The sequence below is a fragment of the Marmota flaviventris genome, chromosome 9, assembly GCF_047511675.1.
Source record: "Marmota flaviventris isolate mMarFla1 chromosome 9, mMarFla1.hap1, whole genome shotgun sequence".
Taxonomy (NCBI): Eukaryota; Metazoa; Chordata; class Mammalia; order Rodentia; family Sciuridae; genus Marmota; species Marmota flaviventris.
The window spans coordinates 59,823,695-59,847,913 of record NC_092506.1 but is presented as its reverse complement, the minus strand read 5'-3'; the positions used below and the strand labels follow the sequence as shown (position 1 = coordinate 59,847,913).

The following is a 24,219-nucleotide window of genomic DNA, read 5'->3' as shown; positions in this document are numbered from 1 at the left end:
TTTTCTACCTACTTAAACATTTTTTTGAATTTTGATTAACATAAAATTGTTCATATTTATGAGGTACAGTGTGATATTTTAATACATACCTATAAGGTGCAGTGATCAAATCAGAATAATTAATATTGTCAGCTTCTTATCATCATTTTGTGTGTGGAATCTTTGAGCTCCTCCCTTCTCATTATTCATAAAATATAGAATAGATTTTAGATGAAAGGGATGTTGAATAAAATGCTTTTTCTCCATCTATTGAAAGGATCATGATTTTTGTCCTTTGATTGTTGATGTGGGGTATTATGCTTATTGTTTGTATTGAACCATAATTGCATATCTGGAATGTCATTTGATTCAGATGACTGATCTTTTTGATAAGCTCTTGTATTGATTTATTATTATTTTATTGAGTACTTTTGTATGTTCACTAAAGGTGTTGGTCTTAAAAGTGTATGTGTGTGTGTGTGTGTGTGTGTGTGTGTATTTCCATATCATGGTAAGGTTGGATTTGTTCATTGAATTTGGAACAATTATTTCCCTTTCAATGTTTTAGAATAGTGTGATAGGAATGGGTATTTATTCATCCTTGAAAGTTTGGTAGAATTTAGCAGTGAGGCCATCTAGTCCTGGGCTTTCCCTTGTTCTGAGACTTTTTATTACTCATTCAATTTCATTAATCGTCATTGATATGTGCAGGTTTTTCATGCCTTCACAGTTCACTTTTGGTAGGTTATATGTACCCAGGAATTTATCCATTTCTTCTAGGTTTTCCAATTTATAGTAAATAATTTAGTTGTTTGTAACAGTCCCTGGTGATATTTATATTTTTTGTATTATCAGTTGTAATATCTCATTTTTTTCTCTAATCTTATTTGGTTTGTCTCTTTTTTTTTCCTTGATTAGTCTACATAAAGTTTTGTTGATTTGTTTGTCTTTACAAAGAACCCACTCTTTGTTTCCCTGATTTTTGAATTCAATTTTTTAGTCACTATTTTATTTCTTTCTGCTCTGATCTTCATTACGTCTTTCCTGCTTTTTGATTTTGGACTTGATCTTCTCTTGCTTTCATTAGGTTGTTTATTTGAAATTTTTATATGTTGTTTTCATGTATGCATTTGGTGCTATAAACTTCCTTCTTGTTACTGCTTTTGCTATATCCCATAAGTTTTCATATGTTCTGTTTCCATTTTTATTTGCTTTTTAAAATTTCTTAATTTCTTTAGTGACTCATTGTGCATTGATAGTGTGTTATTTAGTCTCCATGAATTTGTGTAATTTCTAAAGTTTCTATTGCTGTTCATTTCTAGTTTTGTTGCATTGCAGTCTGAAAATATACATTTGATATTTTTAATTTGAGACTTGTTTTGTTGCCTAATGTACGGTCTGTTCCAGAGAACAATGTGTATTCTGTAGCTGTTGAATGAGCTATTCTATAAAGTTTATTAGTTCCAGTTAGTTTATAGTACAGTTTATTTCTGATTTTTCTGCTAATTGTTTTGACAGAATGATTTGTTCATCAAGGCAAGTTGGGTGTTGAAGTCTTCTACTATTATTGAGTTGGAGATTTCCCTTTTTGATCTACTAGTGTGGGTTTATAAAATCAGCTTCTCTAGCATTAAGTGAATGTATATTTATAATTGTTATATCTTACTGAATTGATCTTCTCATTATTATGTAGTATAGCAACCTTCTTTATTTCTTTTTGTAGGTTTTTGTATTTTGCTATCAATCATTTTTTTTCTTATTTTTTTGGATACTGGATACCAGGGATTGAACTAGGGGACACTCGACAACTGATCCACATCTCTAGCTCTATTTTGTATTTTATTTAGAGATAGGGTCTCACTGAGTTGTTTAGTGCCTCACTGTTGCTGAGGCCGGCTTTGAACTCATAATTTTCCTGCCTTATCCTCTAGAGCCTCTGGGATTAGAGGTGTGTGCCAGTGTGCCCTCTGTCAATCATTTTTACTGAGAGAACAAAGCTCTGATGAAAGAGATCAGACAACTACTGATAGTTCTCCAATAGTTCTTCAGAGACAGGGAAATATGGAGTGAAAGTAGAAATTTCATCTGTCATTTAGTTCATGAAATTGATTAAGACATGAGCTGGCTTTTTTTTTTTCTCTCTTCAACTTTACTGAAATTTAATACAGATCAAGGGAATCAAATAAAAGGCAGCAGTTTTTCCTAGAGATCAATGTATCATTTACAAATGAATTATGAGTTGTTACACAAATCTTTCTTGGTACAATTCACTAAAGATAAATATAGTACTTAAGGAGACAGCTATGTGTCAACAAATGAACCATTTTGACCCAGTCTGGTGAACCAAGACAGCACCCCATAGTTTTAAATGATCCAAGATTAGAAATAGAACCACAACCTTTGACTATTGATATATTATTATAATCTCTTTTTCTTTTTCTTTTTGTTTCATAATGTTATGTATAACTAAAAAGATTCATTTTGACACAATTTTTAAAAGAATGGAATATAATTTGCTCTAATTCACTCCCCAGTACTTCCTCTAACCCTCCCCTCTCCTGTTTCCACCCCTCTACTCTACTGATCTATCTTTCTGCTATTTACTTATAGGGTGTGTGCACGTGCATGTGTGTGCACATGGGTGTGTGTTTTAAAGTGTCTCAACCACCCCGTCTGATCAGTGCACTACTGCAAGAGCCAAGATCCAGCCCAGACAGCTCACAAGAGCCCATGCGGTATCCAGGATTTCGGTAGGCCCGGTTCACCCCTCCCCTGGTGGCGTAGACACTGCCAGAGCCTAGCCTTTGGCATAGGACCACCCCTTCCTATCAGCAGACTACTGCAGGGTTCAAGCCCAGTGGCCCAGATCCACCCACTCCAACTTAAGCAGGTCCCAGACACAGGATGCGGTAGCATCCATTGAGGGATACAAGCAGGGTCTAGAAGCCCAACATCAAGGTGAGGTACAGACACAGGTACTAAAAGAATATAGAGAAGAAATTAATATCACAGATCCATGTAGCAAGAAAGGAAGACATAGACAATATGAAAAAACTAGGGAAGAAAGTACCCCAAACAAACCAGGACACTATAATACCAGAACCCACAGGCAGCAAAGTTGATGAAATGTCAGAGAAGGAGTTCAGATGGTTCATAATTAAAATGATCTGTGAATTAAAGAATGACCTAAATGAGCAAATACACACAAAAATTGACCACTCCAACAATGAAATAAGAGAGCAAATGCAGATAGCAAAAATATTACTTCGAGAGAGAGATCCTGAAAAAAAAAACAGTCAGAAATCCTTGAAATGAAGGATACAATAAATCAAATAAAAAACTCAATAGAAAGCATAACCAACAGACTAGACCACTTGGAAGAAAGAACATCAGATAATGAAGACAAAATATACAATCTGGAAAATAAAGTTGAATACACAGTGAAGATAGTAAGAAACCATGAACAGAAGATCCAAGAATTATGGGATAGCATCAAAAGACCAAATCTAAGAGTTATTGGGAATAGAGGAAGGCACAGAGTTTCAAACCAAAGGAATGAACAATCTCTTCAATGAGATAATATCAGAAAATTTCCCAAGCATAAAGAACGAATTGGAAAACCAAATACAAGAGGCTTACAGGACATCAAATGTACAGAATTATAACAGATCTACACCAAGGCACATTATAATGAAAATGCCTAGCATACAACAAAATAAGGATAGAATCTTAAAAGCCGCAAGAGAGAGGAATCAAATTGCATATAGGGGAATACCATTTCATATCTCAGCAGATTTTTCAACCTAGACCCTCAAAGCCAGGAGATCATGGAACAACATATACCAAGCTCTGAAAGAAAATGGATGCCGGAGATCCAACATGGCGGCGGGCGCGGAGAGATCAAGTCTCTGACCTCTTCAGCTGCGCGGGCACAGGGAGTCATAAACTGTCTAAATGCTGTTTGCTCAGGATCACTAGGCAATGCTGAGCTGACGTGTATCTGGGGCGAACAGTCTGGGCCTCTCAGAACACACACTGAGCCCGGATCGGCTGAATTTAAGCTCCCGTTCTCCTGCGTCTCACAGACAAACCGCTGTGACTCAGCACTAAACGATCCTGCTGAAACAACTGGTTGGCTCTTCTGATCCTATGGAGGTTAATGTCAACCGAGCCTTCATAGGCAGTGGCCACAGGATTGAAACGGGGCTTGGGAGAGACAGTCAGGACCCACCCGTTGCATTGGTCACCCGGCAAAGGGAACGAACTGTCACCATTTGCATGGGATACCACCATGGCAGAGAACTGACGTCACCAGAATGCAGCGGAGGAGATAACTTCATTGAAACCAGCGGCGACAGGTGTGTAATCCCCTAGCCTTCCCTCTCCACACAGCGGGGAAACCTTAAGGGCCCCTCCCAGCTCTCCCTTGAGCGCAATAGCCAGATTGAGGGAATCAGGAGTGGCGCGGGACCCACGGTGCGGAACTCCCGGCTACCGCTCCCACCAGTGCTGACAACTGAGGTCTCTTGCACCAGCTACCGGGGGGCGTGGCTACCGGAGGGCAAGCAAAATTCGCTGAGGGTTCTCAGCCCCAAGCTCTACAAACTTAGGGTCTGAGGGAATGGCAAACAGAGAGAGTGTGCCCAGTCGTTCATGAAAACAGGGCTCCCAGGAGCACCAGACCTGGCGTGTAGCCAGTATTGTGGTGAGCGTCACCAGTGAGCGGGGCCTGGCTTGAGGAAAAGTGGGGAAGTGACTAGACACAAGAGAAGGCCCTAGGCACTCAGGATTGGAGACCCGCCCAGTCTGGGAGGAGGAGCTGCTGCACAGTGATTGGTTCCTGCGTATTGAGAGGAGAAGCTTAGCCCAGTGGGAACAGCTCCACCTACTGGAAGAGAAGTTAATCGAACTCTAAGACTGCATTTATTAATTTTTTTTTTAATTTGGTTTTTTTTTTTTGTTTTCATTTTTTTTGTTGTTGTTTTTTAAATTTTTTTTTAAATTTTAATTTTTATTTTGGGAATCAACCTAACAAATCCATATGCAACAAAATGAAACTGAATCCCCTCCTCTCGCCATGCACAAAAGTTAACTCAAAGTGGATCAAGGAGCTAGATATCAAATCAGAGACTCTGCGTCTGATAGAAGAAAAAGTTGGCTCCGATCTACATATTGTGGGGTCGGGCTCCAAATTCCTTAATAGGACACCCATAGCACAAAAATTAATAACAAGAATCAACAAATGGGACTTACTTAAACTAAAAAGTTTTTTCTCAGCTAAAGAAACAATAAGAGAGGTAAATAGGGAGCCTACATCATGGGAACAAATCTTTACTCCTCACACTTCAGATAGAGCCCTAATATCCAGAGTATACAAAGAACTCAAAAAATTAGACAATAAGATAACAAATAACCCAGTCAACAAATGGGCCAAGGACCTGAACAGACACTTCTCCGAGGAGGACATACAATCAATCAACAAGTACATGAAAAAATGCTCACCATCTCTAGCAGTCAGAGAAATGCAAATCAAAACCACCCTAAGATACCATCTCACTCCAGTAAGATTGGCAGCCATTCTGAAGTCAAACAACAACAAGTGCTGGTGAGGATGTGGGGAAAAGGGTACTCTTGTACATTGCTGGTGGGACTGCAAATTGGTGTGGCCAATTTGGAAAGCAGTATGGAGATTCCTGGGAAAGCTGGGAATGGAACCACCATTTGACCCAGCTATTGCCCTTCTCGGACTATTCCCTGAAGACCTTAAAAGAGCGTACTACAGGGATACTGCCACATCGATGTTCATAGCAGCACAATTCACAATAGCTAGACTGTGGAACCAACCTAGATGCCCTTCAATAGATGAATGGATAAAAAAATGTGGCATTTATACACCATGGAGTATTACGCAGCACTAAAAAATGACAAAATCATGGAATTTGCAGGGAAATGGATGGCACTAGAGCAGATTATGCTAAGTGAAACTAGCCAATCCCTAAAAAACAAATGCCAAATGTCTTCTTTGATATAATCAGAGCAACTAAGAACAGAGCAGGGAGGAAGAGCAGGAGGAAATGATTAACATTAAACAGAGACATGAGGTGGGAGGTAGAGAAAAGGGAAATTGCATGGAAATGGAAGGAGACCCTCATTGTTATACAAAATTATATATAAGAGGTTGTGAGGGGAATGGGAAAATAAACAAGGAGAGAAATGAATTACAGTAGATGGGGTAGAGAGAGAAGATGGGAGGGGAGGGGAGGGGGGATAGTTGAGGATAGGAAAGGTAGCAGAATACAACAGTTACTAATATGGCAGTATGTAAAAATGTGGATGTGTAACTGATGTGATTCTGCAATCTGTATTTGGGGTAAAAATGGGAGTTCATAACCCACTTGAATCTAATGTATGAAATATGATATGTCAAGAGCTTTGTAATGTTTTGAACAACCAATAAAAAAAATAAATTAAAAAAAAGAAAATGGATGCCAACCAAGAATCTTATATCCAGCAAAATTAAGCTTTAGATTTGATGATGAAATAAAAACCTTCCATGATAAATAAAAGTTAAAAGATTTTTCAACTAGAAAGCCTGCACTACAGAACATCCTTAGCAAAATATTCCATGAAGAGGAAATGAAAAACAATGATAAAATCAGCAGAGGGAGAGATTACACTAAAGGAAAATCTAATCAGAGGAGAAACTAAGTCATGTTAAATACCAAAATATAAACAAAAATGGCTGGGAATACAAATCATGTCTCAGTAATAACCCTGAATGTTAATGGCCTAAAATCACCAATCAAAAGACATAGACTAGGGGCTGGGATTGTGGCTCAGAGGTAGAGCATTGGCCTAGCATGGGTGGGACCCGGGTTCAATCCTCAGCACCACATAAAAATAAAGGCATTGTGTTGTGTTCATCTATACCTAAAAAAATAAATATTTTTTAAAAAAAGACAGACTAGCAGATTGGATCCCCTCCCATCTACCCTTCGAGTCTCTCATGACCACTTTCCTCTCTGTTTTCTACAAAAATGCCTGATAACTTCAGATTTTTCTTTGTTTTTGGCTTATTACACTTAATATAATGACCTTCAGTTCTATTGATGTTGTTTCAAATGAAAAATAAAAGAATTTCTTTGTTTCTTTTTTTTTTTTTGGTACTGGGATTTGAACTCAGGGGTGCTTAACCATTGAGCCACATCACCAATCTTTTTTATATTTTATTTAGAGACAGGTTCTTGCTAAGTTGCTTAGGACCTTGCTAAGCTGCTGAGGCTAGCTTTGAACTTGTGATCCTCCTGCCTCAGCCTCCTGAGCCATTAGCACTATAGGCAATCACCACTGTGCCTGGCAGAATTTCATTACTTGTGTGACTGAATAATATTCCATTGTGCATATATACCATATGTTGTTTATCTGTTCATTCACTGAAGGGCAACTGTGTTGATTTCATATTTAGCTATTTCAAATATATTTTTGTTTGAATTACTGAGTTCTTATTTTGAAAAATTTATTTGGTCCCTTTTAAAGATTTTTTTGCTAAATTTTTGATTCATATCATGAGTTTTGTTTCTATTTTGTTCATCTGTCTTTCTGTACTCTCTTGAACCTCATTGTTTCCTTATAATTATTATTTTTAAGGCTTCATCAGACATTTTTGGGTTCAGGGATTTTGGCTTGCTTCCCATTCTTCCTAGTTTTCAATTTCCTTGTGGTGGGGATGACCAAGGGTTTGGCAGAAATGGGAAGCATTCAGAGTATGGAGACCATGCAAGACCTGCCCTCCTACCTGGATAGAGTGAGGATCCTAGAAAGCAAACTCTGGGAACATCTGGAGAAGGGACCCCAAATAAAAGACTGGGTGCATTACTACAAGATCATCAAGAGCTTTAGGCTCAGATCTTGGCAAATTTTGTGGTCAAATACCTGAATTCTCCGCAGATTTGCAACTTTCATCTTGCTGTTGAGAATATTAGAGTCAATTATGAGACAGAGATGGCCATGTGCCAGTTGATAGACAGTGACATCCAGGGGCTCCTCAAGGTCATTGATGACACTAGTATCACTTGACTTCAACTAGAGGAAACTGAGGCTCTAAAGGAGGAGGAGTTGTTCATGAAGAAGAACCATGAGGAGGCATGGTCTTCAAGGTTACATTGCCAGCTGTGGATTGACCACAAGGTGAATGCCCCCAGATCTTAGGACCTTAGCAAGATCATGACAGACATCCAGGCCCAGTATGATGAACTGGCTCAGAAGAACTGAGAGGAGCTGAACAAGTACTGGTTCCAGGAGATCAAGGAGAGCACCACAGTGGTCACTTTGCAGTGTGCTGAGATTGGAGCTGGTGAAATAATGCTCACAGAGCTGAGATGCCCAGCCCAGTCCTTGGAGATCCACCTGGATGCCTTGAGAAATCTGAAGTCCAGTTCAGAGAACAGTCTGAGGGGCATGTAAACTTCCTACACCTTCTGTATAGAATAACGTAATGGGGTCTTGCTGCATCTGGAACCAGAGCTGGCATAGATACAGGCAAAAAGGCAGACCAGACCCAGGACATACAAAACTCTGCTGAACATCAAGGTTAGTCTGGAGGCTGATGTTGCCCCTTCCCACTGCTTGCTGGAAGTCAGTAAGCACTTCAGTATCAATGATGGCCTACACAGCAGCAACTCTATGCGAAATATTAAAAGGACTGCCACCTGTGGGATTGTAGACCCCACAATGGTGTCTGAGACCAATGATACCAAAGTACTGTGTCACTGAGGAAGCAAAAGCAGGGAACCCTTGGGTAATAGGAAACAAACAAAAAATGGTCAGAGATCACCAGAGAAAACAGTAAAAACTGTAGGCAAAGATATAAATAAATTGTATAGTGTCATACAGATATAATATGGTGCCACCACTGGTAAAGAATGTGAAGGTTCCTCAAAAAATAAAAAAAATTATAACTACAATATGATGCATGAATCTTACGTATGGATATACATTCAAAGGATTCGATCAGGATCTTCAAGACATACTCATTTTCACAGTAGCAATTAAGTACGAGAGTTGTACAAAACAGTGAAATTTGTCATGATAGAATGTGAATCTTGATTCTCTGCCTTGCTAGCTATGTGACCTTCTATGTACCTCACATTCACCTATGAAATGTAGATGTACTGATGGCTCACATCAGAGGACTGTGAAAACTGAATGAGAACAATCTATGAGAAGCATATAGCAGACTTTAACAAACATAACCAACATTGGACCTTTTATTTTCCTTTCAGGATGCACTGTTTATCATTACTCTGATATTTAGTTATTCTCTGAAGACTTGAAGAGACAAAGACACTTTATTCACTAAGCATCTTCTGCAACCTATATTGTAGAAAGCCCCAGAGGCAGGGTGCAGGGATGAACTAGTCTCAGGAGTCAGTGTTTGGCTGCTCAGCTGAGATAAAGGAAAAATGGTTATGGAGGGAATAGGTGGAATAACAGAGTATCTAGCAGGGAAAGAAGGTTCCCAGGGGGAGGTAGTAAAGGACAATAGTCATCATTACTCTATATTGTCATCTTTGATCTCCTTGGCTTGCTCTTCTCCTTCTGAAGAGGCCTTGTATAAATCCTCCCTCTATTGGGTGTCAGAAATGTGGACTACCAGACATAGACGATCAGAGAAAGTTGAATAGAGAAAACTTCCGGGATGCGGATGATTGACCTGGGGATTGAAGGTTGGGTCGATGGAGTCTTAAGGCCAAGGCTACCCTGGAAAGAGGATTCAAGTGGAGAACACAGTTATAGACTACTCTCCAGGTCTGGAAATACTGCCAAAACCAAGAGATTCTTTAGGAAATGATGGGAGGATGAAGAATGTGGGAGAGGGGACAGGAACATAGGACAACTTTGGTTGAAAGCAGAGACAATATGAGGTAAGTCTAAACTTGGGATGGTGGACAGATATATTTTAGGTCTCAGGATGAACTATGAGAAAAGCAACCAAGGTTAGGGATAATTGGGAGCTCACTGGGATGAAGAGTAGAGGTTCAGGGTTATATAAACAGAAAGGCTCCATTAAAATGAATTATGCATTAGTATTTCAACTTTAAAGAAAATTTTGAGTCATGAATTTCCCATCCTTAAAATAGGAATGAAAATCTCATATATCATATGAGTTCCTATTGATTTAAATGACTTCTCTAAGCTAGATTTTAGTGACCCTCTGGGTCTTCATGTGAGTATCTCTTTAGGGTTGAATTCAGAGGTGAGAACAGAGCTGGAAATGTGCTTAGGAGAGGTTGGCCAGAGCTTTCTGAAAAGAGAGACCTCAACATCAAGGAAGCATTGTGTCTGAATCTTGACCTGGGTAGTGGCTTTGCAAGTGTGTTCATATGTTTACATTATGATGCTTTATCATGCTGTATACCTTTAATTTCTACTTCTAAATGTATGCATGTCATGCTTCAAAGAGTTGACCAAATTATAAGGGAGAACTCAGTGATGTTATAAGAAATTACTGGACTGGCAACAGATCTTTGATGGAGCTCACTGCTGATCTTAGCATGAGATCTTAGAAAATTTTTAGTGGCAATAGGTTGGGTAAAATAAAAACTTTAAAAGATAAAACTGACCCAACCAAATGCCCTGTTCTTAAGGAGAATTAAGACACTGGTGAACCTCTAGCAGTGCTGATGAAGATCAAAAGTATACAAAGAGGGAAAAAAAAAAACAAAAACACTCCAAAGATCATAAAAGGAATGTCCACTGGGTAGGGCTGGAGAGAGGAAGGATGGGGTGGGGCATAAACTGTGGCTGCCCTCAGAAGAAAGGTGTGTTTACACAGAGCATTACACAGGAGGGGAGGACCTGGATCAGAGGTGGGTGGAGAAGTAGGCATTCTGAATCCTCTGCTCTTCTCCAACTGTTCAGGCAGTGAGGCTCAGCTCTAAATTTGTGGCATTCATCATTCACATAGCAGACTTAAGGACATCCAGATATTTTTTTTTTCTACTTGTCACCAGTATTCTTCTTTCAAAGCTTTCCCCTGTCTTCTGATCTATCACTGAAAGCATCTCATCATGTGGTGGTACACAGCAAGTTTTTCATGACCTGCTCTGAAGAGATCATTATTTCATTTAGTCTGCCCTATCATATAGCATTTATTTATTCTTAAGGGTTTTTGTGTTGTTATTTGTTTGAGGACCATAGTTTGAATTCAGGTCTCAGAACTGGGCTTTTTAGAGAACTCCTGAGGACTCCCCACAAGGCTCCTGAGGGCATCTGGGCATGGAGTCATCACTGATCAGCCCTCCAGAAGCAAATGGAAGGGGCAAGTGTACACCATATGGTTGGGATGCTGAATCAGGTGAATGTCTGTCTAGGGCCTGGCTCACAGGGAAAATGTCTACTGAAGCAGAACTGCATCAGCCTGATCTATCCAACTATTCAGTGAGGGGCCAGGCCCCTGAAGAGAATTAAACTTGAGTGAGTGGATATAGTTAATATCCAAGGGTAAGGATGTGGCAACTTCTCAACCTGGAAATCATTTATTACGGGGAGGTACAGGAAGTGACAGCTGAAGTCAGGCTATTATTATTGGCAAATAAGCCTCCATCATTGAAGCTTGCCTGGAAATATAGGAAACACTTCTTGGATTAGATCTGACTACTGTAAATCAACACAATTGATGTGCTGACTCACTGAGCTGAGGCCTTGAGAGTTACAGTTTTAGGATAATGAGGGTTTGCCACAATAGATCAAATGGACATAAGATGTTATGATCCACACTTGAGATATTAGATCTAGTTCTGGGACTGAGATACTTGCCCATTTCTCTGGGGAGTGGAATGATCTGACAGTAACTGGAAAACAGTTGAAACATCACTTCAGTTTGAATCAAAGATGCTCATATTGCCCGCTTCCATTTTATCTTTAATTTCATTTTAAAAAAAATGGCCATAGCGGTGTCAACCACTCTTACTAAGAATTTGTTATTAGAGATAGGTTATAAGTAAATGTAAAATAAATTGTCACAGAATTGACCATTTTTTTTAAAAAAGCAATCAAGCAAGCAAACAAAAAACTAAGCTTGAAAGCTAGCCTATAGATGAACAGAGAATGACTTCATAATGAACCTTTTAGGTTTACCCCACCAGGTCATCTCAGTTAAATAACATGGCAACACCTGAATGAGGAGATGTAAGACAGATATGGAAATGAACTGAAATTTCCAAGTGTTGGAGCTCAGATTCTGGATGTGCACATGGGTAGCTTTTTCCTTATCAAAACTATCCCAGGTGTACAATGAATCAAAATGCATTTTGCTATTATATATAACTAATTACAATAAATTAATTTAAAAAAAACTGTCCCAGTGAAGCCATAACAATTTTTTGGATAAGTATCCATAATTATTCACCTGATTATAACTGTATTTACTTAATTCAACTCCTCGAATCACAATTGGAAAGACCTAGACTTTAAAATATCTTAAAATAGCAATTATACAATAAATTTATCTTAGATGAAATAGCTTATGTTTTGTCGACTATGAGGTATGCATGTTTGTTCTATATTATACTTCACTAATACTACAGTGTGAAACAAATATTATAAGACTATATCATTTCTTATATCATTTTTTTAGATGAACAGAAAAGCATTCTCACCTGTGATGCTGGGGCCACCCTATAACCACACAATGGAAACCCCTGCCACCTTCTTCCTTGTGGGCATTCCAGGCTTGCAGTCTTCACACCTTTGGCTGGCTGTCTCACTGAGTGCCATGTACACCACAGCCCTGGTAGGAAACAGCATCATCATGATGGTAATTTGCATGGATTCCACTCTACGAGAGCCCATGTTTTGCTTCCTGTGTATTCTGGCTGCTGTGGACACCGTCATGGCCTCCTCTGTGGTCCCTAAGATGGTGAGCATCTTCTCCTCAGGACACAGTTCCATCAGCTTCCAGGCCTGTTTCACTCAAATGTACTTTGTCCATGCAGCCACAGCTGTGGAGACAGGGCTGTTGCTGGCCATGGCTTTTGACCGCTATGTAGCCATCTGCAAGCCCCTACACTACAAGAGCATTCTCACACCCAGAGTGATGCTGGGGATGAGTGTGACCATCACCATCAGAGCTATTATATCCATGACCCCATTGAGTTGGATGATTAGTCATCTACCTTTTTGTGGCTCCCATGTGGTTCCCCATTCCTATTGTGAGCACATGGCTGTGGCCAAGTTAGCATGTGCTGACCCCATGCCCAGCTGTTTCTACAGTTTGATTTGTACCTCCATTATTGTTGGCTCTGATGTAGTCTTCATTGCTGCCTCCTATACCTTAGTTCTCAGGGCAGTGTTTGGTCTCTCCTCAGAGAATGCTCAGTGGAAGGCATTAAGCACATGTGGCTCCCATGTTGGGGTTATGGCTTTGTTCTACCTACCTGGGATGGTATCCATTTATGTAGCCTGGCTAGGACAGGACTCAGTTCCTCTACACACTCAGGTGTTGTTAGCTGACTTGTATTTGGTCATTCCACCCACCTTGAACCCCATCATCTATGGCCTGAGGACAAAACAACTACGGAAGAGAATAATGAGTTTGTTGATGTTCTTCCTCTTTCACCATCCCAGTCAAGGTGAATGACACACAACTGTTCATGCCTTGAGCAATTCATCTTCAAAGATGCTTTAGTAATCTATTGAGGTGAATTGTTTGCTTAGCACCTCAAGAATTGTAAGATGAAGCTGTAAAGAGCATCCTTGCATAGATTTAATTTCTAGTAAGAATATCAATGAAATGTTTTGAGCAACTAATAAATTTCTGATGTTTTTTAAAAAAAGAATATCAATGAATTGTGCTGCTATAAACATTGATATGCCTGTATCACTATATTATGCTTATGTCAGTTCTTTTGGATAAATACCCAGGAGGGGGATAACTGGGTTGTATGGTGGTTCCATTCCTAGTTTTATGAGGAACCTCCATACAGCTTTCCAGTACTAATTTGCCATTCCACTAACAATGTATGAGTGTATCCTTCCCCCACATCTTTGCCAGTACTTATTATTATACATATCCCCAATGAATACCATTCTAACTGAGTGAGATGAAATTTCAATGTAGTTTTTATTTGCATTTCCATGATTGCTAGAAATGTTGAACTTTTTTTTTTTTCATTTGTTTGTTGGATATTTGTATTTCTCCATTTAAGATGTGTCTGTTTAGTCCATTTGCCCATTTCCCTCCCCCGCTTTTTTTGCAGGGGTGGGGTGGGAAGTGGTAATTGAACCCAGGAGCAATTAACCACTGAGCCACATTCTTGGCCCTTTTTATTTTTCATTTTGAGATAAGGTCTCACTTGAATTGCTTAGGGCTCGTTAAATTGCTGAAGATGGATGGCTCTGAACTTGCAATCCTCCTGTTTCGGCATCCTGAATTTCTGGGATCATAGGCATGTATCACCATGCTCCACTATTTTGCTTATTTTTGATTAGATTATTTGCTTCTGGGGAGTTTGTTTTTTGAGTTCTTTGTATATTTTGGATACTAATCCCCTCTGGGAGGAGCAACTGGCAAAAATCTCCCATTTTTTATGCAATCTTTTCATACTTTTTTTTCCTTTTCCATACAGCTTTTTAATTTGATGCTGTCCTGCTTATTGTTTCATCGTTTTATTTCTTGCACTTTAAGGGTCTTGTTAAGAAATTCAGGGCATGTGCCAATATGTTGGAGTGTTAAACCTATATTTTCTTCTAGCAGTTGCAAAGTGTTGGTCTAATTCCAGGGTCTTGATCCACTTTGAGTTGATTTTTGTGCTGGGTGGGATATGGGGATCTAGTTTCATACTTCTCCTTAGGAATATTCATTTTCCTTTAAAAAGGCTGTCTTTTCTCCAATGTATGGTTTTGACACATTTATCAAGTAGCAGGTCACTGCATCTATGTGGATCTGGCTCTGTGTCTTCTATTCCATAGGTCTTCATGTATGTTTTCATACCAATACCATTTCATTTTTGTTTCTATAGCTCTACGGTATAATTTGAGGTATTATTCTGCTTGCTCAGGATTGCTTTGGCTATTTTGGGTCTCTTATTCTTTGAGTTGAATTTTAGGATTGTTTTGTTTTTCTAGTTCTGGGAAGACTGTCATTGAAATCTTGATGGGGATTGCATTGATGTATAATGTATAATGCTTTTGGTAGTATGGTCATTTTGACAATATGAATCTGCCTATCCAAGAACATGGGAGGTCTTTCTATTTTCTAAGGTCTTCTTCAATTTCTTCGTTCAGTGTTTTATGTTTTCATTGTAAAGATCTTTCACCTCCTTGGTGAGATTTATTCCAAGTATTTAATTATTTTTAGATCATTGTGAATTCAATATTGCTGATTTATGGATCCAGCCCAGGTTCCAGTCAATAGATGAATGGGATAAAGATAGCATGTGATAGATCCATAATGGAGTTTTACTCAGCCATAAAGAAGAATGAAATTAATGGCATTTGCTTGTAAATGGATGAAACTGGAGTATATCTTGCTAAGTGAAATAAGTCAGATTTGGGAAGTCAAAGGTCAAAGGTTTCCTCTTATGTAGAGAAGCTAGACCAAAATGAGGACAAAAATGGGGGATACCATGATCCTCAAAGGTATATAAGAGGATTAGAATAAGGGATACAAAGGGAAGGAAGAGGGAATGATAAGGAAGTACTAGGGACTGAAATGGAGCAAGTCATGTTCCATGCATATATTATTATGTCAAAATGAACCCCAACATATGTATAACTGTAATGTGCTAATAAAAACATAAAAGGAATGACAATAAAATGATTCTTATTTCTGATACCTGTTTAGATAGGGTTATACAGAGAATATAGATTTGGTATTTTTGTTCCTTTATTTCCTGTTCAATATTTCCAACCTAATATCCTGTGAGTCTTTCTGCTGAAGAAAACAACTTTTTGCACTCTTCCATCAACACCTATCTCATTTTCTTTTTCTTTTTTAATAGTATTTAAAAATTTTTTAAAATAAAAATGTAATGCATTACAATTCTTATTACATGTATGCAGCACAATTTTTCATATCTCTGGTCATATATAAAGTATGTTGACACCAATTCATGTCTTCATACATGTACTTTGGATGATGATGTCTATCACATTCCACCATCCTTGATAATCCCTTTCCATTTCCCTTTCCCTCATTTGACAAAATATAGCACTCTTTCATGTTCAAAACACTAGAAAAACTAGAATAAGAGGAACATATCTCAACATCATAAAGGCTATCTGTGCTAAGCCTCAGGCCAACATCATTCTAAATGGAGAAAAGTTAAAGGCCTTCCCTCTAAAAACTGGAACAAGACAGGGATGCTCTCTTTCACCACTTTTATTTAACATAGTTCTTGAAACACTGGCCAGAGCAATTAGATAGACGAAAGAAATTAAAGGATATGTATAGGAAAAGAAGAACTTAAATTAGCATTATTTGCTGATGATATGATTCTATACCTAGAAGACCCCCAAACCTGTCTCATTTTCTTAGAATTGTTGCAGCCTTCATGTTATATGGAAGAAGCTGTTACTCTCTGGCCCTAACTTGGGTCATGTGTTCACATGCAGAGAGGAGTCCCTTTCTAGTCTGAGTGAATTCTGGTTTATCTGAGGGTTATAATCTTGAGATAAAAAATGGTGGCAATTCTTCAACATAGAAACTTGGAAAAAGAAATCTGAACCATAGGAAGAACATCCAATTACTAGTATAGGATGCAAAGAATGTTTATTTTGCTGTTCTCTGGTTCCAGTTCACTTTGGACACCAAGGTACACCTCTGTTATTAACTTCTGTAAGAGCTCTACATCCTTTCAGACTTTTGTCAGTACACTGAATTTAGTATGCTGACTTTCAACATTTTGTTCTTAAACAATGGTAGCCATGTCAATGTGATTTTTGGTTTAGGCCATACTTCATTTTTCTTTCTAGTCCTTGTCTGGTTTAAGGACAGAAGAGAGGGATCAAATATAAGCGAGGGCTTTGTTCTGATGGGCACCTCTCAGGATCTTTCTGGGATGAAAAGATTAATTGACATCCATATAGAAAAAGAAACTGAAATGTCACTATTTTCTTTCTAGGTACCTGGATACTTACATTGTTTTTGCTTTTATTTCATTCTATATTCTTCTTTAAGAAAGTCTTAAACTGTGTACTCAATATTAAAAGAAAAAGAGCTTTGATGAATTATGAGTTCTGGGAGTTTTTTGGTGGAGATTTTTGGTCTTCTAAATATAGAATCATACCCTTGCAAACAAAGTTAGTTTGAGTTATTCTTTCCCTATTTGTACCCCTTTAATTTCTTTCTATTGCCTAATTGCTCTGACTAGAGTTTCAAGGACTATGTTGAATAGAAGTGGTGAAAAAGGGCATTCTTGTTTTATTCTTGTTTTAGAGGGAATGTTTTCAGTTTTTCTCCATTTGGAATAATGTTGGCAGTGGGTTTGTCACATAGCTTCTACAATGTTGAGGTATGCTTATTCTATCTCTAGTTATTCCATTGTTCTAAACATGAATGGATGTTGTATTTTGTCAAATGTTTTTTCTGCATCAGTTGAAATAGTCATGTGGTTCCTGTCTTTAAGTGTGTTTATATGATGTTCTACATTTATTCATTTTTATATGTTGAACCAACCATGCATCCCTGGGATGAAACCCACTTGATTGTGGTGCTGTATCTTTTTTTTTTTTTGGTACTGAATATTGAACCCAGGGGCACTTAACCACTGAGCCACATCCCTAGCTCATTTTTTATATTTTGTTTATGGCCAGGGTTTAGCTGAGTTGCTTAGGCCCTCACTAATTTGATGAGGCTGACTTTAAACTCATGATTTTCCTCCCTCAGCCTCCCAAGCTGCTAGTATTACAGGCATGCACCACCATACCTGGCTGCAGAGTCTTTTTAATGTGTTTTTGTATGCAATTTTAGATAGGGCATTAATTTCCAGGATATACAAAGAACTCAAAAAACTTAACACCGAAAAAAAACCCCAAATAATCCAATCAATAAATGGGCAAAGAATTGAATAGACATTTCTCAAATAAGAAAAATGATAGATCAACAAACATATGAAAAAATGTTCAATACCTCTAGCAATTAGAGAAAGGCAAATTAAAACTACATTGAGATTCTATCTCACTCCAGTCAGAATGGCAATTATCAAGAATACAAGTAAGGGCTGGAGTTCTAGCTCAGTGGTAGAGAACTTACCCAGCACAGGTGAGGCACTAGGTTTGATCATCAGCACCACATAGATACAATACCTTTATTTTATTTATGTGTTTTTATCTACAATTAAAAAAAATTCAAAAAGAAAAAAGAAGACATAACAACCAATGTTGGTGAGAATGTGGAGAAAAGGGAACACTCATATTTTGCTGGTGGGACAGCAAATTGATGCAGCCGCTCTGGAAAGCAGTATGGAGATTTCTCCCCAAAACTAGGAATGGAACCATCATTTGACCCAGTTATCCCACTCCTTGGCATAAATTAAAAAATTAAAATCGGCCTACTACCGAAGAAGAGCCATACTGATGTCTTATAGCAGCACAATTCCCAATAGCTAAGCTATGGAACCAACCTACATGCCTATCAACAGATGGATGGATAAAAAAATTGTGGGATATATATATATGCAGTGGAATATTACTCAAACATAAAGAAGAATGACTTTGTGACATTTGCCAGTAAATGGATGATCTGGAGAATATCATTATAAGCGATATAAGCCAATCCCCCAAAACCAAAGGCCAAATATTTTCACTGATATGTTGAAGTTAAACCACAATAAAGGAGGAACAGGAAGAAGACTATTCTGTAGATGAGACAAAGGGAATGAAAGGAAGGGAGGAGGAGGAGGAAGGGAATAGGAAAGATAGGAAAATTATATTCAGTTTATTCTATATACACATGAAACTACCTAAGTGAACCCCACTATCATGCCTGCCTGCACAAGTTGGGTTCTAATTAGAATAAGATATATCCTATGCTTGTATAATTTTATTAAAATGGATTCTACTATCATGTATAACTAAGAAGAATCAATACAATTAAAAAGAAAAGATCTTATTTGTAAGAGACACATACATTTGATGAGGGTACATTTGAAAAATCTTAATAGAACATAACTTTCTGATAGTGCCCAAATTAAAAGTACAAGGAGAAACTGCATTGCTATGAGTGTTCTCTGAAAGTCTTAAGGGTCACTTTCCACTGCTGGAAACTGTTAACTCCTAGAGAGTGCTCAAGATTTAATGAGATGATGATAAAAAACAGATAACACAACATCTGACACACTGTATATACATAAAAACATTCCCAACACATTCCTAATTCCATGTTTGAATGATATTTCTAGATCCTGTATAAAGTAGTATTAATATAACTTTGAAATATATCTTCTGATTAACTACTTAGCATCCATACCTTTTGCTAACTTTGAACTTTTTAAAATTCTGTTCCCATTTTTATTAGAAAATAATTGAGCACCAAAATATAAGGAACATTAAAAAAGACTTGTTTATTTACCAAGAATGTTTTCTACTTTTGAATGCCTAGCAGAGTAGGCATCAACCTCTTGAGAACCTGACAAAAGTGAAAATAGCAGCACAAGAGAATGAATTAATAATATGTCTTAAACACTTATAGATAATATTTTCACACAAGAAACTCAAAGCTTCAGAAGTGAAATGGATAAAAAGCATAAGTTATAAAAATAATTGATCAAACTTAATGTAAATTTAATTAGTCAAAATAATATCTTGGGATTACATGATGAATTATATTTTGATAAGTGAGTAATGGAACTTAAAATTTCATAAGGCACATTGAAGATAGTTTTCCAGTGTAGGTGTTTCTAATATTCTAAGAAGTGACAGGAAGAAAAATAGACAAATGGCATTACATAAAGTGTAAGTCATTTTATGTAACAAAGGACACAACAGAGTAAAGGCCACTTACAGAACAGAAGAAAATATTTCCTGATCTTATATTTTATAAGACTCACCTGTCTAGTAAGTAAAATACTTCTACAACTCAACAAAAGTCTAATACACCAATTAAAATTTGGACAAAGGACTTTACAATTCTCTAAAGGTGGTATGGAAATGACCAACTAACATATGCAAAGAAGCTTTAAACACTGATCAATAGAGAATTAAAAATCAAAACAATATTGAGATAATACTTCATACTCATTAGGGTGACAACTATCAATATCAAAACAAAATAGAGTAATACTGTTGGCCAGGATGTGGAGAAACTAAATTCCTTGTGAATTGTTGATTTTTAGGTGTAAAATTATGCAACCACTGATAAAGAATATGGATTTTCCTCAACACACACACACACACACACACACACACACACAACAAAAACAAAACAAAACAAAACAAAAAACACCCACAACCGAATTAATAAATGGGCTAAGGAGCTGAACAGACACTTCTTAGAAGAAGATATACAATTGATCAACAAATATATGAAAAAGTGTTCAACATCTCTAGTAATTAGAGTAGTTTTGATTTGCATTTCTCTAAGATTTCCTCTTGTGCCAGTCAGAATGGCAGTTATCATGAATATAAACATCAGTAAGGGTTGGCGAGGATGTAGGGAAAAAGCACACTCATACATTGCTGGTGGAACTGAAAATTGGTCACAACCACTCTAGAAAGCAGTATGGAGATTCCTTAGAAAACTTGGAATGGAACCATCATTTGACCCAGGTATCCCACCCACCCCTGACTCTATACCCAAAGGACTTAAAATCAGCATACTATAGTAATGCAGCCACATCAATGTTTATAGCAGCTCAGTTCACAACAGCTAAACTGTGGAAGCAACCTAGATGCCCTTCATTAGATGAATGGGTAAAGAAACTGTGGTATATAAACACAATCGACTGTTATTCAACACTAAAAGAATAAAATTATGGTATCAGCAGGTAAATGGATGGAGTTGGAGAATATCATGCTAAGTGAAGTATGTGAATCCCTCAAAACCCAAAGGCCAAAAATTCTTTCTGATAAGTGACTGCTGATCTATAATGGGGTGGGGGGATGAGATAAATGGAGGAACTTTGGGCAAAGGGGAGGGACGGGTGGAGAGGGGGCATGGGGTCAGGAAAGACTGTGGAATGAGATGGACATTACCCTAAGTACATGTATGACTGCACATATGGTGCGATGCTACATTGTGTACAAACAGAGAAATGAAAAGTTGTGCTTCATTTGTGTGCAATGAATCAAAGTGCATTCTGTTGTCATATAAATATATGACATTCTGTTGTCATATATACCTAATTTATATTAATAATAAAACAAGGGACTTTTGTATGATGCTGCTATCTCACTTCAAGGTATATATCCAAGGAATTGATATGAGGTGCTCCTAGACTTATTTTTTTTGCATACTAATGTTTACAGTAGCAATTAGGAATGTGAGTATACAAAAAAGTGAAATGCATTATGATTGATAGAAGTTCACCATAGCTAATAAGATTCAAACTCTATGTACCTGTATTTGTTAGAACATGCAGATGTATTGACAGCTATATCAGAGGGTTGTGAAAATTGAATGAGATCTTTTGGAAAGCATCTGAAGGGGTTCCTGGTGGGCTTTCACAGATCTAACCAATCTTGGACCTTTTGCTTTCCTTCTGGGAAATTCCTTGTAGAAAACTCTACACACTTAGTGTAATGGTTAGATATCCTCTGGAGGCTTGAAAAAAATAAAGACATCTTAGACACTAACAATCTAACTCCTCCTGCATTCTTAAAAACTCCAGGGGCAGAGCAGAGAGAAAATCTAGTCTCTGGAGAAGTTACACAGTTTGACTGCTAGGCAGAAACCAAAGGAAGATGGGTGCCCATGGGAAATGACAGGTGATAAATTGTCTAACAGAGAATGGAGGCTCCCAGCCAGAGGTCTTTGAAAAGGACAATAGTAACCATGTGTATACATTGTTATCTTTGATCCCCTGGGTTCTAACTGCTCCTCCTAAAGGGTCCTGTATAAATCCTCCTGTTGGGTGAAAGAAATGTGGACTCTCAGGCATAGGTCACCAGAGAAAGTTGAATAGAGAAAACTCCAGGGATGTGGATATCTAACCAGTGGACACCAGGGTTGGGTTGATGGAATGTCAAGGCCAGGGTCACCCTGGAAATGAGGATTCATGTCCTCGACACAACCATAGACTACTGTCCAGCCTGGAGGCTGCTGCTGATACCAAGAGATTCTTCTGGAAATGATGGGCAGATGGAGGAGGTGGGATAGGAAACAGGAACATAAGACAACTTTGGTTGAAAGCAGAGAGGAGATGGGGTAAGTTCAAAATTGAGGTGGAAAAGCAACTTTCAGGATCAAGAAGAGTTATGAGAAATGCAATCAAGTTTAAGCCGACTGGGAGCATTTTTTAGTTGGAGAGGAGAGGTACTCTGAGTCCACAGGGCTATCGTAAAAAGAAAGGCTCCTTTCAAATGAGTTATGTAGTATTTTTACCTTTAAGAAATTTTTGAATTATGAGATTCCCATCCTTTAACTGGGAGTGAAAACCTCACATATCCTGTGATTTGGTTGCTTATTGTTGAGTGACTTATTTTGGTTGCTTATGTTGATTGACCCTCTGGGTCTGCATGTGGGTGTCTATGTAGGATTGAAGACACAGGTAGGAGCATGACTGGAAATCTGACTTAGGAGATGTTGTCCAAAGCTTGCTAGAAAGTGTGACCTCAGCAACCAGGAAGCTTGAATCTTGACCTGGGTAGTGGCTATGTGGCTATGTTTGTATGTTCACATTATAAAGTTTTTTAAAATCATTTTACTTATGTATTTTGGTATCAGGGATTGAACCCAGTGGTGCTTACCCACTGAGGCACATATATCCCCAGCACTTTTTTTTATGTTTTAATTAGAGACAGGTTCTTGCTAAGTTGCATAGGGCCTCGCTAGGTTGCTGAGGCTGGCTTTGAACTTGTGATTCTCTTGCCTTAGCCTCTCAAGCCTCTGAAATCACAGGTATATACCACAAATCCAGTTCACATTATAAAATTTATTATGCTGTTGATCTTTAACTTCTGCATCTTACAATATGTATGGCATACTTCAATCTAAGAGCTAACCAAAATATAAGGGAGCACTTGGGGATGCTAAAAGAAGTCAGTGGATAGGTAACAGATTTTTGTGGAGATCATTGTTGATCTTAGCAAGTAAATTTTCAGGGGCAATACACTGAGTGCAATAAAATTTTTAAAAAAGGAAACTGAACAAACCAATGTCCTGTTCTCTGAAGAGAGCAATATCATATGTAGACCTCTGGAATAGCTGATTAAGAAGAAAAGTAAATGAAGGAAAAAAAAACCCTATGAAGATCATCAAAGATATGCCCAGTTAGAAGTCTCTAGTGCTGGAGAGAGAATGGATGGGGCAGGGAATAAACTGAGGCTGCCATCAGAAGAAAAGTATCTACACAGGGCCTTGGAGGGGATGTCCTGGATCGAAGGTGAATGGAGGAGTAGGCATTCTGAATCCTCTGCTTTCTGAATCCTCTGCTTTTCTCCAGCTGTTCAGGACATGATGCTTAGCTCTAAACTTGTGTCATCAGGCCATGTGTAGCAGGCTTAGGGATACCCAGACATTTTTCCACTTTTACCTCCTACTTTGTAAGCTTTCCCTTGTCTTCTCCTGATTTATCACCAAACACATCTTACCCTATGGTTACCCACAGCAAGGTTCTTATGATCTGTGACACAAGGACCATCATTCCATTGCATCTGTCCCATTATATATCATTTCTTATGTATAGGCCTTTTCTTTTAGTGGCTGTTTAGTTGTTTGTTTCAGTGAAGACAACAGAGTGGAATCGGTTCTCAGATATTTGTGTACTTAGGGAACTCATGAGGACTCCTCACAGGCTGCTGAGGGCACTTGGGTATGGAGTTGTCACTGATAAGCTCTTTAGGAGGAAAATGAAGGCAAGTATATGCCCTATGGTTAGAATGCAGAACCAGGGGAATGATTGTCTAATGTCTGGTAACAGAGAAAATATCTACTGCAGGAGATGAGAATGTGATCCCAGAATTCCATCAATCTATCTATCTAACTGTTCAGGGAGCGGCCAGGCCCCTGAAGAGAGTATAGGAAGGATTAAGTAGCAACAGGATTCAAGGGTAAGGACATGGCAGTTTCTCAACCTGGAAACC

The 24,219-nt window shown here is 38.2% G+C and overlaps 1 protein-coding gene and 1 pseudogene across 1 annotated transcript; both read left to right on the top strand.

The window, feature by feature from the left end:
* The first annotated feature begins 7,705 nt into the window (after positions 1-7,705).
* LOC114098594 (keratin, type I cytoskeletal 18 pseudogene) lies at positions 7,706-8,751 on the top strand (annotated as a pseudogene).
* A 3,865-nt stretch (positions 8,752-12,616) lies between these two features.
* Positions 12,617-13,618, top strand: LOC114098593 (olfactory receptor 52I1-like). Its single transcript, XM_027942833.1, has one exon. It carries the CDS (start codon positions 12,617-12,619, stop codon positions 13,616-13,618), a length of 1,002 nt encoding a protein of 333 aa, XP_027798634.1.
* Positions 13,619-24,219: the final 10,601 nt, after the last annotated feature.

Coding starts and splice junctions, on each gene's coding strand:
- LOC114098593 (XM_027942833.1), top strand. CDS start 12,617: ATGAACAGAAAAGCATTCTCACCTGTGATGCTGGGGCCACCCTATAAC.